Source organism: Argiope bruennichi, chromosome 6 (assembly GCF_947563725.1).
Source record: "Argiope bruennichi chromosome 6, qqArgBrue1.1, whole genome shotgun sequence".
NCBI lineage: Eukaryota > Metazoa > Arthropoda > Arachnida > Araneae > Araneidae > Argiope > Argiope bruennichi.
Window position 1 is genome coordinate 131,490,442 of NC_079156.1, and position 14,293 is coordinate 131,504,734.

Sequence of the window (14,293 nt, forward strand, 5' to 3'; positions counted from 1 at the left end):
TGATTCTTTGATAGGCCATAAATGATCATCGCCTCCTTTCTTGAGAGAAATGTCAAAAGCACTATTTTACAAGAGGGCTTTGCAAGATTGCAAGATTACAGCCACGATTACAGAAAGGATTTCACCAATTTTTACTTAATATTAAAACTTATGAATTCCCCTAGATCGCTACAATTTTCATTTTCTAGTGGAACCGCAGAATAAAATTTTGACACAGTTCTCAGCCACAACAACTGGATCAATTTTACCAATTTGCAAACATTTCTAACCAATCAGACTGTCATAAGTGTTTGTGGAGGTATAATTTCAATTAAGGCTTTCTTTTGTTTTGATAAGATATAATTCCTAAAAAATTGATTGATAGTAAGTAGTATGAGATAATAGAATATAAGATAATATAAAGTAACATAATATAATATAAAATAAGGCAAGATAATATAAGATGAGATAATGTAATATAAGGTAAAATAATATAAGATAAGATAAGTTAATATAAGATAAGGTAATGTTTAAATTGGCTTGATGTCTTAGTTGTCTCATTAATATCTATTCACAAATTAAAAATTATGAGATCCATTGGATCCATTCTATTTACATTTTTAAAATGGTATTTAGTCTTATTAAAAAATAAAAGTTTGATAATTAAATTATGTACCATGATTTTTAACTTCATAATTTCTTTTTTATAACTCACATACTTAATGTTTCATTTCTCAAACTTCTTATTTTCTTCAATTTCTAGTTCCTTGTATACCGACATGACGCGATTAGCTGAGCAGAGTTTAGTTGTCTTCTGCTGTGTCACATGCATATGCCTCATTGCTGAAGCCATCGATTGCAGGTACGTTCCTTTTCGAAAATTCTTAATACCTTTTATAAACCCAGAATTGGTTCCTGTAGACACTAATTGCTAGGGGAAAAAATAACATCGTTGCTTTCCATTTTGATTCATTTACCTATTAATTTTGAAATGCGTGAAAACGCTTAAAATTGTTTAATCACAATCAAGCCTTGTTTAGAGAAAATTGGTGAGAAAAAGTAATTCGAGTAAATGAGTCATCGATGTCTTAAACCTTTGCACGATGGGCGCTAATCTCACTCGCCGTGCAGGCATCATTTTGATATTTAATATATTTATTATCATGTAAGAACATGATGTTGTTTTGGTTTGGGATTTTTGAAGCCACAAAAAACACGGGCAGAAATTAGCATTTATCGCTTTTGAGGCATCAATTTTTCGATTTTAGGATTATTAGAAAATGATAAAGAAGGCTGTCGGATTTGGTGACTTATCGCCAAACAAAGTTACAACTTGGCGCGAATGTCCGCCATGTATCCGATTCTCCTGTCTGGCCAATAATGGCAGAGTTGTAAGAAGATATTAATTATTATAAAAAAAAACCTTTTTTAAATGTTGGTGATTGCAAAATATGTCATGTGAGGACATGAGGTTTTTCTGTCGGGTGACTTTAAAAAAATAATGTCCTCCTATGATAACTTTAAATTTGCGATAGCAGATACTTCAATTTTTATTTATTTATTATTTTTTAATTTTGATTATTAAATTATCTACAGAGTGTTAAAAAGATATAGAAAATTTTTGGAAAAATTCAACTTAACGCAATTACATATATTTATATTTCGGAGCACAAATACTTGTATCAGGTGGCTTGTATCTTGTTCGGAGCACAAAATAAACAAATCCTTGCATCAGGTAAATAATTATGCATCGAATTATTTTTCGAGTGCAAAAGGCAAGTAAATTTTATATTTATTTTGTCTTAAAGAGTTGAAAACCTGTATTTACTTCTATGTAAAATTCTGTGCTCATTCTTAGTTAAATCTATACGTGCAGAAAAACTGGTTTCAAAATAATAGGTCAAAAAAATAACTAAACTTTAAAAAAAGATAAAAAGATATTTTTTTAAAAAAAATCCCTTCCCAATTAATTATCATTTTTTTTAATTTCATAAATCTCACTTCACTTTTTAAAATAACAACAACAAAAAATACCCAAAAGTATTTCCCAAACTATAAGCTTATCTTTTTCAAAAGAATTTTTTCAGTGAAATAAATGATTTCTGACATTTTGAAAAAGTTGAGAACTCCAAAATAATCGAAATTCGTTTCTTAAGTTTATTTTAAAACTAAAACATAAGTTCCTTTCAATGGGCGCAGTATAGTCAGATATGGCTCTTGCGCCAATAAATACCAATATCCAATCCAATCCAATCCAATCCTTTCAATGAATAATTAAATTAAATAATGACTTCCTACTTTTCAAATTTAAAATATTATGTGAAGCTTAAACATAAAAATAAATAACTCCGTCAAGTTATTTTAATTTCATTCATAAATAATTATAAAATTTAATTTATTTTTATAATATTAAAGAAAAGTATGTGAAAAGGTAAATATGCTTTTACATTTGTGTTAATATTAGAATATATTTCTAAAAAAATGAAGCCTCAAATATAATATTAAAATTATTTTAATGTCATTTTTTGTAAATTTAGGAGCTATTTATAATTTTTTTTCATTTCACTTAATTCTTGTATGATTGCAGGTTCAAATACAGCTTCAAAGGAACCAAATAATCCTTAAAACTTTAAAAAAAAAGTTACTTAACACTTCTTCAGCATTTTACATTCTGTTTTTACAAAATATCTTAAAATATAATTGTAAAATTATCTTTCAAAGTTTTTTTTTCTTTCTTTCATTGTCATCATGTTTTTTTCGCTCGTTTTAATGTGAGAAAAACAGTCACCGATGAGAAAAATAATTCCGATTTCTTTCTCATTGGTGTGTTATCACATTGGTTAGCGTAATAGTTCTAAAATCGCTGAATTCGGACCTTTCCACTGCGCCTTCATAAAATTCCAACATGCACTTTTTACAAAATAATCGATAACATTTTATAGTTTAAGTAAAAAATAAAGCAAAGCACATTTCATCTCTCATAAAAATGTTTTGAACAATCTTTAATAAATATAATAATCAGTGCTATGGATTGGTCTTCTTATATTTGCTCGTTTTCTCAATTCTTGAAGTTAAGGAAACTACGCTGAAAAGTCTTTTTTTTTCTTGCTAAATTATTTTTTAAATGAGCATAGTTAATTTCTGAACGGTCTTTATAAAATCGTTTGAATTTTGTTTCTAAATTTAGTTGCATTGTTCTGAACTAAGAAAAATAAGAAGAAACAAGTTATATAGATTTCATTCATTTTCATAAAATTTGTATTTGCAAAATATATTCATTAATGGTATTATATATTTTAAATTCTATTTTTTTAATTCTAAATTTTGGTAGAACTTTCTTATGAAAACCAACGTAAATTAAAATTCAGCGTATATATTTTTTTCAAATTTGGTATAGAAATTTCTTAATGTGATCAACAATTTCTGAACATGAGAGCAAGCACTCAATTCGTATAAAAATAGTTCGCAGTTGTTTAATGCTTCACAAATCAAAAATGAAATTAAAATTAAAATGAAATGAAATTTATCATTCGAACAATCGATATTTAAAGATAAGATAGAAAGAGATCTTTTGAGGAGATCATTTGATAAAATTTTAAATTAGGGGATTTTGCTTTATACCTCTTAGTGAAATGGCGAAATCACCCACATTTTTTTTTTCAATTTTTGAACAAATTTTATCATTTAACTGACGTATATTTTGGTTTCACTGATATTTCCCAATTCATTTTATACTAATATATACTAATATTAAAAAAATTAAAATTTTACTTCATTTTTCACGAAATTCATCGCGAATATAATCACATATTTTAAATGTACACATAGTTAGCCTCATTTGATTTTACACATGCATTATTTGCACGATAGTTTCCTTTTATAGCAGTAACTATCGATAGTAACATTTCTTATAACTAATTAATAGATTTAAATTCACTGAATTAAATTCATTTATTTTCTAAATCCCTTAAATCATTTATCTAAATCCCTTAAATCCTTTGGCGTTTATGTTAATTATATAATTATTCGCGACGCCTTTATGATCAAATCAAGATGCCTAAAGAGCACACTTTGGATCTTCCAGGCTAGTATATAGAAATCGATAGTACTAAGCGAGTTCCAGTTATTCAAGCAGCGTTAAAAGATTTGAGAATTATATTTAAATTCTTTTTTTAAAGGATTTAATAAATAAAAAAAAATACGCCTATACTTCTATCAAATGTGTTATTCTTTTTTTTTTTTTTTTTTTTTTTGTATACTGACTAAATGTCAATGTTAGTTTGTATGTATAGTTAACAGAGTTATATTTATCATTCTATGCAGACACACTAAAACAAGAAATAAAAAATGGCAACATTTAATTTCAGAGTGTACATAGATTCAAAGCTGAACAAATTCTACATAGTGTTTGAAATAAGATTTCACAAAATGAAGTTTCATTTTTGTTCTTTAATATTCTAGTAATGATATAAGATTTCACAAAATGAAGTTTCATTTTTGTTCTTTAATATTCTAGTAATGAAATAAGATTTCACAAAATGAAGTTTCAATTTTGTCCTTTAATATTCTAGTAATGAAATAAAATTTTACAAAATGAAGTTTCATTTTTGTTTTTTAATATTCTAGTAATGAAATAAGATTTCACAAAATGAAGTTTCATTTTTGTTCTTTAATATTCTAGTAATGAAATAGGATTTCACAAAATGAAGTTTCAATTTTGTCCTTTAATATTCTAGTAATGAAATAAAATTTCACAAAATGAAGTTTCATTTTTGTTCTTTAATATTCTAGTAATGAAATAAGATTTCACAAAATGAAGTTTCATTTTTGTTCTTTAATGTTCTAGTAATGAAATAAGATTTCACAAAATGAAGTTTCGTTTATGTTCTCAATATTCCTAAGTAAATAACACTTAAAAAGATAATTTCGATAAAAGATTTATCATTAAAAATGAACTGAAAAACAACTTTAAATTTAGTTTATACATCATTCACTAATATTTAGGATTAGTATCAATTCTTTTTTCGCTGTTACGATATGACGAAGCAACTTTTAGGAGGAAAATGATTAATAAATCGTCGTGAAAATCATGAGTAAAAATTTTAAGAAGCCATGATCTAAAACAAGCTCTTTGAAACATCTGTTCTGATCGTAAATATTGGGAAGCTACAAAAACTTCCAAAGACTTTCGAATGGAAACGACAATTTGTCAAAGAAATAAAAAAAAAACGGATCTCCTCACAAATAGTTTATTTTCAACAGAAAGGATGCACGTGATACAACAGTTTGGCTTAAAATTTCTGCATGCCATCTACTTTTAAAATTTGAGAAACATTTCACTTTTCGCCACAGCAATATAAAAACACTGAATTATAATTCCAAAAATTTACAAAAATATATTTCAAAGAGTATCACAGTTGTTAAAATTTATTATCGTGAAATAGAATAAATTTAATAAATCATGCTTTTATGAAAGTAGAAGCTTTAAATTAGAACTTCTTTATTTCTATCCCTATCTTTACTACTAATAAAGATGAATGTTTGTGTTTATTTGTTGGCGCGCTAAAGACTAGACCGTTTATGGTAGAGATGGCAAACTAGATACATAAATACTTTGGAGCGCAAAAACGTGCACCTCAAAGACATATTTCTTTTACACTCGGCCATTTATAAAACGGCTTGTAGGCAGCGCATGCGTAGAAAGGAACTGATTTATGTTTGCCACAATTTCATAAGATAGATTCAAGCATTCCATATTTAAATGGCCGTTTTGGCGTCCCTGAAATTTTAATTTTTATTGAGTATCGTATTAAAATGATGGATATTTACATAAAAAAAAAACATGGTAAAATAAAAAAAGGGCAAAATTAAAAAAAAAAAAACATAACTTTGCATTAAAAAAAAAAGAGCAAAAAAATGACGGAATTAATCTATGATGAGTGATTGATTTTTTTTTTCCTGCCAAAACCCCTCCAAGTTCTACAAACGCATACTCAGTAAGATAAAACTACAATACAGAGGCATGTTGTTGTCCCGTCGGGACAATTACTTGCCATGGACCGAGCTGCATTTTTCAGCCTTTCTACGCATGCGTTGCCTACTGGTAGTCTTATAACAGATCTTGTGTAAACCCTGCATTGTTTTAATTAACCAAAAATTAAACGAAATTTTGATTTTTTTCCCTCAATAATTATAATAAAATATTATAAAAGATTCTCAATAATAAAATATTTTAACACAAAATTCATTTTTATATCATCTAGAATTCAAAACATTGCCATTTCCATAATACTAATATTTTGCCGTATAGTTGGGGTTTTTTTTGTTTTTTTTGTTTTTTTACTTTTAATCAATTTTTAAAAATATTTTAAGCATATTTCTCAATACATATTTCATCGATTATTTCAAATTCTATTCTTTTCTATTACTATTAACTTCATTCTAGCTTTATTTATTTTTTAGAATCAAGCTATGAAGTTTCGGCTTATTTTCCATGTTCAATGTGTTTTAATATAATACAAGCTATTAATGAAATGTTCAAATACTGTTTTACATAAAATATGGTTTCACTTCAAAATCAAGAAATGGCGAGAAAGTTTTTTAAATGTTGTTTTTTTCTTCTGTTATATGTGTAAAAATATAGATAAAAATAAACTTAGGAAATGTATATTACATTGAGAAAAATAGCGTAAGGCTTCTAAATTAGTATGAGTTATATGTTTTCCACAATTTGAAGTTTAAAATATTTTTATGAGGAGGCATTAAGACAAAGTCACAAAAAATATTTAAATAATTTATTAATTAAAAATTTTAATTAGTAAATAATTAATTAAGTTATGATAAATTAAATATTTAATTTATAGCAACTGTTAATGCCGAGGAACCAACTGGTTGACAAAGGGTATTAGTTTCATCTGTTTTCTTATTTTTAAATTTTTAATTCATTATAAATAATATGGAACTTTATAACAATTTGTTTCACAAGATGTTATAAATTGCAAAGTAAATGGATTATTGTCTGCACTGAGTTTGTTTCATACGCAAATCAAAAATATATAAAATGTATTTTAACTCATGAAATTATTCCCCATCTAGTCTTTTGCATATTTTGTATACTTTTCTTATCGACTTTTACTTTTTACTTATTATTTTATTTTTATTATATATAGATATAAATGTTAAGAAGGTCAAAAAATAATTTAATACCATGATGTTTTCGAAAATTACCTAAACATTTCATGGCTCAACAACAGAAATTCCAAAAAAATCACCCAGAAGTGTACATTTCCAAAGTTTATTTATCCCAAATTTGGCATCTCTAGATTAAACAATTTGTCCTTTTCGATAAACAAATTGCATACAAATTTTTATTTATTATTTAAAAATTATTAAATTGAAAAAAATTCTAAAACTTCAATTTCAATACTGTTACGAAATTTCCGGGGTTCGTTTGGATAGTGGGAGTTATGTGGTGTGGAGAACACTCAATCAACAGGCGGCAGTAGAAAAGGAAACAACGATGTTTATTTACACGAAGACACATAGAATAACACAAAGACGGCAACTATATACAGCACACAATTATCTTCAGCCGAGACGTGCAGACAACAGCACACAACAGACTCTAATGCAGACCGTAGCGCACAACTTAATTCAGCATTCACTTGACTCCGTCGCTGCTCCGCTAATCTCTGGAAGGCCAGTTCTTGCTGTCCATTCCGACTACTCTTCGACTTCACTGGTCCACGACTCAATTCACCGTCGGTTCACAACTACGACGACTCCACTGGTCCACGACCACTCTTCTCTGTCGCTTCCGACTACTCAATTCACCACTCGACTCACCATTGCCCAGCAGCTACGGGTGCTTCTTTTTATAGGTCTCAGGAGACGGGGCTAGAAGCCTCTCAACCAATCAGGAACGTTCGAGGCGTATCTCCATTCCTACTGGACGGATCGGGAAAATTCTCGTTGTTTCGGGTAGAATCTATTTTGGCGCCAAAGTCTCGAAATTCGTCGCCAAGTCTCCAAGTTTGTAGCCAAGCTCTGGCACCTCCTATGGAACGAGCTATGCTGGAAAGCCGCATCACAGATTCGTAACAATATTATTGCTCTCTATTCTAATTATGGTATATTTTATCAAATATTATTGCCAGCATCTCAATTATTAATGATAGTTTTTTATTCTCTCTTTCTCTAAGAAGAATATTCTTACTCGTAATTAAGACTTATATTTTTATATAAAACTATATTTAAGTAAATTAATCACTTCTTTAACAATGCATATAAAAAATATTTAATATTTTTCCATCAAAGTTTTCCAATATACAATCTCAAATATTATATCTTAGATCATGAAATGTTCGCATTTCGTGTTGTAAACACATTATATTCTTTTCTGTAGTCGGAATAACTCACATTTTCTTTTACATGATTTTGTTCCTCTGCAAATAATTTTTATACAACAATGTTTTTATACCCATTTCCTTGAAGACTCTTTTCTATAATATTATAATAATTGTATTATATGTAATTAAAAGAACAATAGTAGAACTGAATACAAGATTATTTAACCCTTTCATTTAAAATGTATAAAGAAGGTCTAATCCTTTCTAAATGAAGACTATTTTATGGGTAAAAACTCGAAGCATGAAGCAACTTCGTGAGTTTCTTGCAACTTGTTACAAAATTTTCAGCATGATTCCAATAAAATTGAGTAGTTTAATATAACTAAAATTTAATACAATAAACAAAATAGAAACCAAAACTGCCAAAAATTTATTAGACGATGAAGTTGCAGTCAAAACGAAACACTCTTTGTTTATGGTGCTTATAAATAAGGAACTAAATTTATTATATGTTAAAAAGTCGTATTTTTGTTTGAAACTACATCAACAAAATTTGTTTAATACAAAAAATATATTTATCATATTTATTTTCAATTTTTTGTGATTTAACTCCTCTTTTTCCATTTACTTTTTTTTTTAAATTAATATACTCAGTTATCTCACAGCAGAAAAATTTGGACTTCTCAGTTAATTGTTAATTATTCGCAGCAGTATTCACTACTTAAAATTGAATCTTAGGATAATATCCATCCAATTTTACCAAAATTCTAAACAATTTTAGTAATTTATAAAAATGTATTCGCACTGCATAATTAGCTCAAATTATTGCTGAATTTCAGACGCGTCTATAAAATTTTTACAGTCTGCCATGTTTTATTCTCATTTCTTATTTCTCATGTTTTGGCAACGTAAAGATAGTATCTCAATTACTTCATGTAATTCAATGGGTTACATCATTGTAATGTTCCAAACAAATATCTATTCTTTTTTCATTTAGTTTGTATTACTTTTAGTCATTCTGATCCCCAACTTCGTAAAAATGGCAGAAAAACACAAACAGCTTAAGTTACAATCTGCTGGGTCGTTTTTGCAGCAGTCTTCTGTATTTATTTTCCGGGTTTGTATTTTCATGTTGAACTAAATACGAAAACTTTTTATTACTAGAATCTGAAAATGGCTCTGAATTTTATGAACTTTTAAAAACAAATGAAGACGCATAAGGAAATATGAGCAATCATATTCCTTAAGAGGATTCTTCTGTGAAATAAAATCAGTCACGTAACTGATGAGTTCTGGATTCCCTCTCTTTGACTTGAGGGTCATCGATGAGTACGTGCGAAACAAAATATCAACGAAAAAGACAGAACACAATCAAACCTCGAAATAACCTTCAGGTTTTTGCGTTTTCTTTCGCCTGTATTTTCTTCTCAAAGGCGAACACGGGTGACTTCATCGGTTTTGGGGCAGAAATTTGAGATAAAGAGAGACTTGTGATCACGGTTATTTGGACGGATGACCCATAACAATACATTAAAAAAGATGGCCGGTCAAGTGGCTTAGCCATAACAACAAAGGTGACTTTTATTCATTTTTGGAAGAAAGCTTATATATTTATATAATAAGAAGCATGCTTATATACTTTATTCTGCTTTTATTTTCGAGTATATGTTGTACAGAAGAAGTATAATAATGCGAACTCGAGAGTTTGACGAATTTCCACATTTCTGAGCTTGAAATGTACATTTTTTGACATTATATCCGTTTGATTCTGAATACAATCAATCAAAGGGCTTTGAGCTATAAGGATAAAATTTGGCATGTAGATTTATGACCAAATTGAAAGGCAAAATTTTGAATCGAAGTGAGTCCTACTTTTTGATTACAGTTTAATTTGATTTTTGATTAGTGAAATCGATTCCAATATGTAAGAAACTAGATGTATAAAATTTCGTACAAAGGTTTAACATCTAAAATATTAATTGTTATCAAATTTTGAACACAATTCATCAAACGTGGATCATCTGCCTGTCTGTTTCGCATGCATACAAAGGCAAAAGCTGATCATCGCCATTACTTAAATCAATGAAATTCAGAATATTACCTTGTACGAGCAACTGTAGTTTAGTATCAGATTTTTGTTTGATTCGGTCAAGAAAATGACATTCAAATTACATATTGTCATAATAAATTACGTAAAAATGCTATATTTACGCCAAAGATCTATATTTCTTAAATATTGTTCGCTAATGTTATTCAAAGTATGCGTGGCCTTACCTAAGGTCAGCAATCTTTTGTTGGGGAGGGTGGTAAGATCTTAGTTCGGAAGTGTGAGAGAATGTTTTGGGTAAACCACTCCGGCTGTCTATAATTCACGTTGTTGTTTCTTATGGCACCTGCCACGTACAAGCCCGCTGTTTGAAGACAGCCGAATTTAAACCTGAGGGGGAGCGCCTCTTGTTTCTATAGTAGCGCCATCTAGGACCAAGAGTACGACTTAGCTACACACACGTCACAACCCTTTTTACGGGGCGGACGTCATTCATGCATTACATTCACAGATCATAACTTAGACCTGAATCAGAGAACGATCACCCCTGATCCAGTACCCCCAGTGGTATTACTCTCGACATGGAGGACTTTGTGACCACGACAGATTTATACGCAAGCCAGCCACGACACACACGGAGAGTCTTCGACCGGTGGGATTCAAACTCGCAACCTAAGAGACGCGAATCCAACGCTCTACCAACCAAGCTATCCCGGTCCTCTATAATTCATAGTTTATTTAGATTTATAGAGAGTTTGACAGTAGGTATACGATTTTATGTGCGCCGAAAGAGTATACATGGTTGTGTTTTGAGGGAAACGAATTGAAAGAAATCTGAAATCTGTGGGGTAAAAAAAGAACGAGATTTTATTGCAAGCCCATGCAATGCAGACAAAAATGTGAATTATTCAACAACAAACGGACGAACAACTTTCTACAAGAAAGCTGAAGATTTTTCTACGAGAATTTTAAAGCCTCAAAACTGGCGTGGAAAACTGAACTTTACAGTGTATTAAAGGTGTTTTGGTATTGTTGTTAAATTCCATAAAGTTAGAATATTTTTGATTTATACCGATGCAGTATTTACAGGAATCGCGTTGTTAAAGTAAACCTATTTAAATCTGAGGGAAGATTGTTTAGTTCTTGGTTATAGTTATCCAATAGAATTTTTTGAATCCTCTAAAAAAAGAAAAGTTTTACTTAAGGAAAGTGAGGAGAAATAAAGAAGATTTGGTGTAAAGAACACCAAATCTTCTTTATTCTTTATTATCTAGAACAAATATAAATGTAGGACTCTTTGATCATGCTAAATTGGCTTGGAATACGTCACAGGGAATTGAAAAGTTTTTAGATCGGCTATTCCATTCTAGGGATAAGAAGCTAAGCAATCGAAATGTCTGCGCAGCTATTGAAGTTAAAAAAACTTATTCGAATGAAGCGAATAATTGCTTCATCATAATGAATAATTTTCCATACTTATTGATAGTTATTAAGCTATCATCCCGTTCATTTATTCCTATTATTCATTACGAATCGGAAACCTTTGTAGATAAGAACATAATAACATATATTTAAATTTTGTTGCTTTCTGTTTACTAACAGTATAGTGTCCTAGTGGCCGAATCTGGGTTTTGAATCGGAGGATTGCATGGTCGATCCTAAAACTCGTGAAAGATTTCAGCTTTAATTAGGCTCAAGTTCTAAAATTTATTTCTTAAAATTGAATAAGAATTTTTTTTGACCTAGAATATTAAGAAATGATGATGCTCATATAAAAAGGCTTTAGTTACAGATAGATTTAATATTTAAAATCTAAGAATAAGAATTAAGATTAATGTAATATAAGAATCCATTTAAATTTTTATTTAAAAAAAATCTTAATATGAAGGTACAAATTCGCTTCACATATTGTTTATTATCAGACAAAATAACTCTAATTCATTCTACAATTATATTATTAACAATTAAAAGTATAAATTATGTTTGACAACTTATACTAAAGTAAGAAACATTTTTTTAACACCTCATGGATAGATTATTACGTAGAACCAGGGAAACCAAGCTTCACTTTGCTGAGTTGTATTTTTTTTCTCCTTCTTCTTCCTTTTAGTCGAGTTTATTCGGAAAAAACATTTAGATGCGAAACCTATACTGTTCATTACAGTTTCCTGAAACCCCTTTTCGATTATTCTATCTTACTAAAGGGTAGGACGAGGGAGGATGTGCGCATTTTCGGTATTTCCTTTATTTTTAAATATAAATATCTCATCTTTTCATCTTTCCTCCCACCCCTATTTTGTTGAATTAAATCCATCCTAACGCATGCGCAAAAGCGAGAAGAGTTTTAGAATCCGTTGTCAAACAATACTGATTACATGTGAATATTTTTCAATCTTACTTTAACATGTTATTCGACCTGCTTAACACCATAATTGTATTGTTGCTAGTGAATATGAGCTGAACGTATTCGTATTTGGATAATGTCATGCAGGGACATCTCACAAAATTTTGAGGTACCAGTAGGTTATCATCCTATGGCAACAATGCAAGTACCACGAGATGGCGCTAAATGACATTGAGAGAATGAGAGCAGGTAGAAAAAGACTCTAATATTGTAGTTAGTATAAAAAAAAGCGCTTTGTGTGTGTGTGTGTGTGTGTGTGTGTGTGTGTGTGTGTGTGTGTGTGTGTGTGTGTGTGTGTGTGTGTGTGTGTGTGTGTGTGTGTGTGTGTGTGTGTGTGTGTGAAATTGCGTTTTTTCAGGATAGGCACCTATATAGATAAACTTAAGAAGCAAAACCTTATCTAAATATAAAATTTGATCCAAATCGTTAGATACGAATTAAATTTATTTATATACAAGAATTGTTCGTTTAAAGTTATAAGATTTCAGGAGGATTCAAAGAGCAGAACTTCAAAAAAGATATTTTATGAGTGGAGAATGTGTAAAATCTATTAAAAACCACTTGTTCAAATACCTCCTACTGTATTAGTTACTAAAGCTCTAAAATATGATTTATCAAATCTAGCATTCTTAAAAAAATATCACCTTAATTAACTATTTAAAGATTAAAGATAATTTTTTTTTTTATAACAAGGATATTTTTTTTATTCAGATTGATGGACGTCAGATGTGAAACAAAAACAGAAAAGAACCAAGAACACCGATTAATCTTATTAATTAATTTCACATCATTTTGCTTATTAATTGAACGTCACCTCCGTCTGCATCGGTCGCTTTCCCATGATTCCAATCTTCACTGACACTTCGTGAACTTAAAACTTTAAGCCAGGAAAAAACATAATAGTTTTTAAAAATTTTCTAATTCTTTCTATATTAAACGATTTTGACTTTGACAATTAAACATATCTAGTTTCAGAAAAGTAGTACTTAATGAAATTAGAAGGATATCGCATTAAATTTATAAATATAAACAAATTTAATTTAAAAATGTATAAATATGATAAAAATACCCTAAAATAAATTAAGATATAACTCTATATCTATTTTTTATGTTTATAGACAGAAAGAAAGAAAGATAAATAGATATAGATAGACAGATAGATAGATATATGGATATAGATAGATAGATATTGAGTAAAATATAATAAACTGATGCTCATATATAATTACCGGTGATTATTCAAAATCGCCAAAAAGTTTAATGTGATTAGGAAAAATCACCAGATTAATCGCCTGTAATAACATATATATTTACAAGTCAATGTATAAAGTATTTTAATATATATCTGATTTAATAAAATTATGATATTCAACTGAACTGAATGATTTCAACTGAACTAATTTGATTTGTTTATCAGACTAGCCGCCTTTGGCTACCAGCTTCTCACCTAGAATATTGACCTTTTCGGATGTTAAAAAATTAATGTGAAATACATTTGCTTAAAATTTCACCTTA

The 14,293-nt window shown here is 29.1% G+C and overlaps 1 protein-coding gene across 2 annotated transcripts in view; it reads left to right on the top strand.

The window, feature by feature from the left end:
- Positions 1–14,293, top strand: part of LOC129972700 (uncharacterized) — a 98,445-nt gene that overhangs the window by 48,972 nt on the left and 35,180 nt on the right. For both annotated transcript variants that reach the window (XM_056086929.1, XM_056086928.1), the window contains exon 2: positions 743–841. In XM_056086929.1, the coding sequence (XP_055942904.1) occupies positions 759–841 (83 nt within the window). In that variant the 5' untranslated portion in view covers positions 743–758. The remainder of the gene's footprint in view (positions 1–742; positions 842–14,293) is intronic.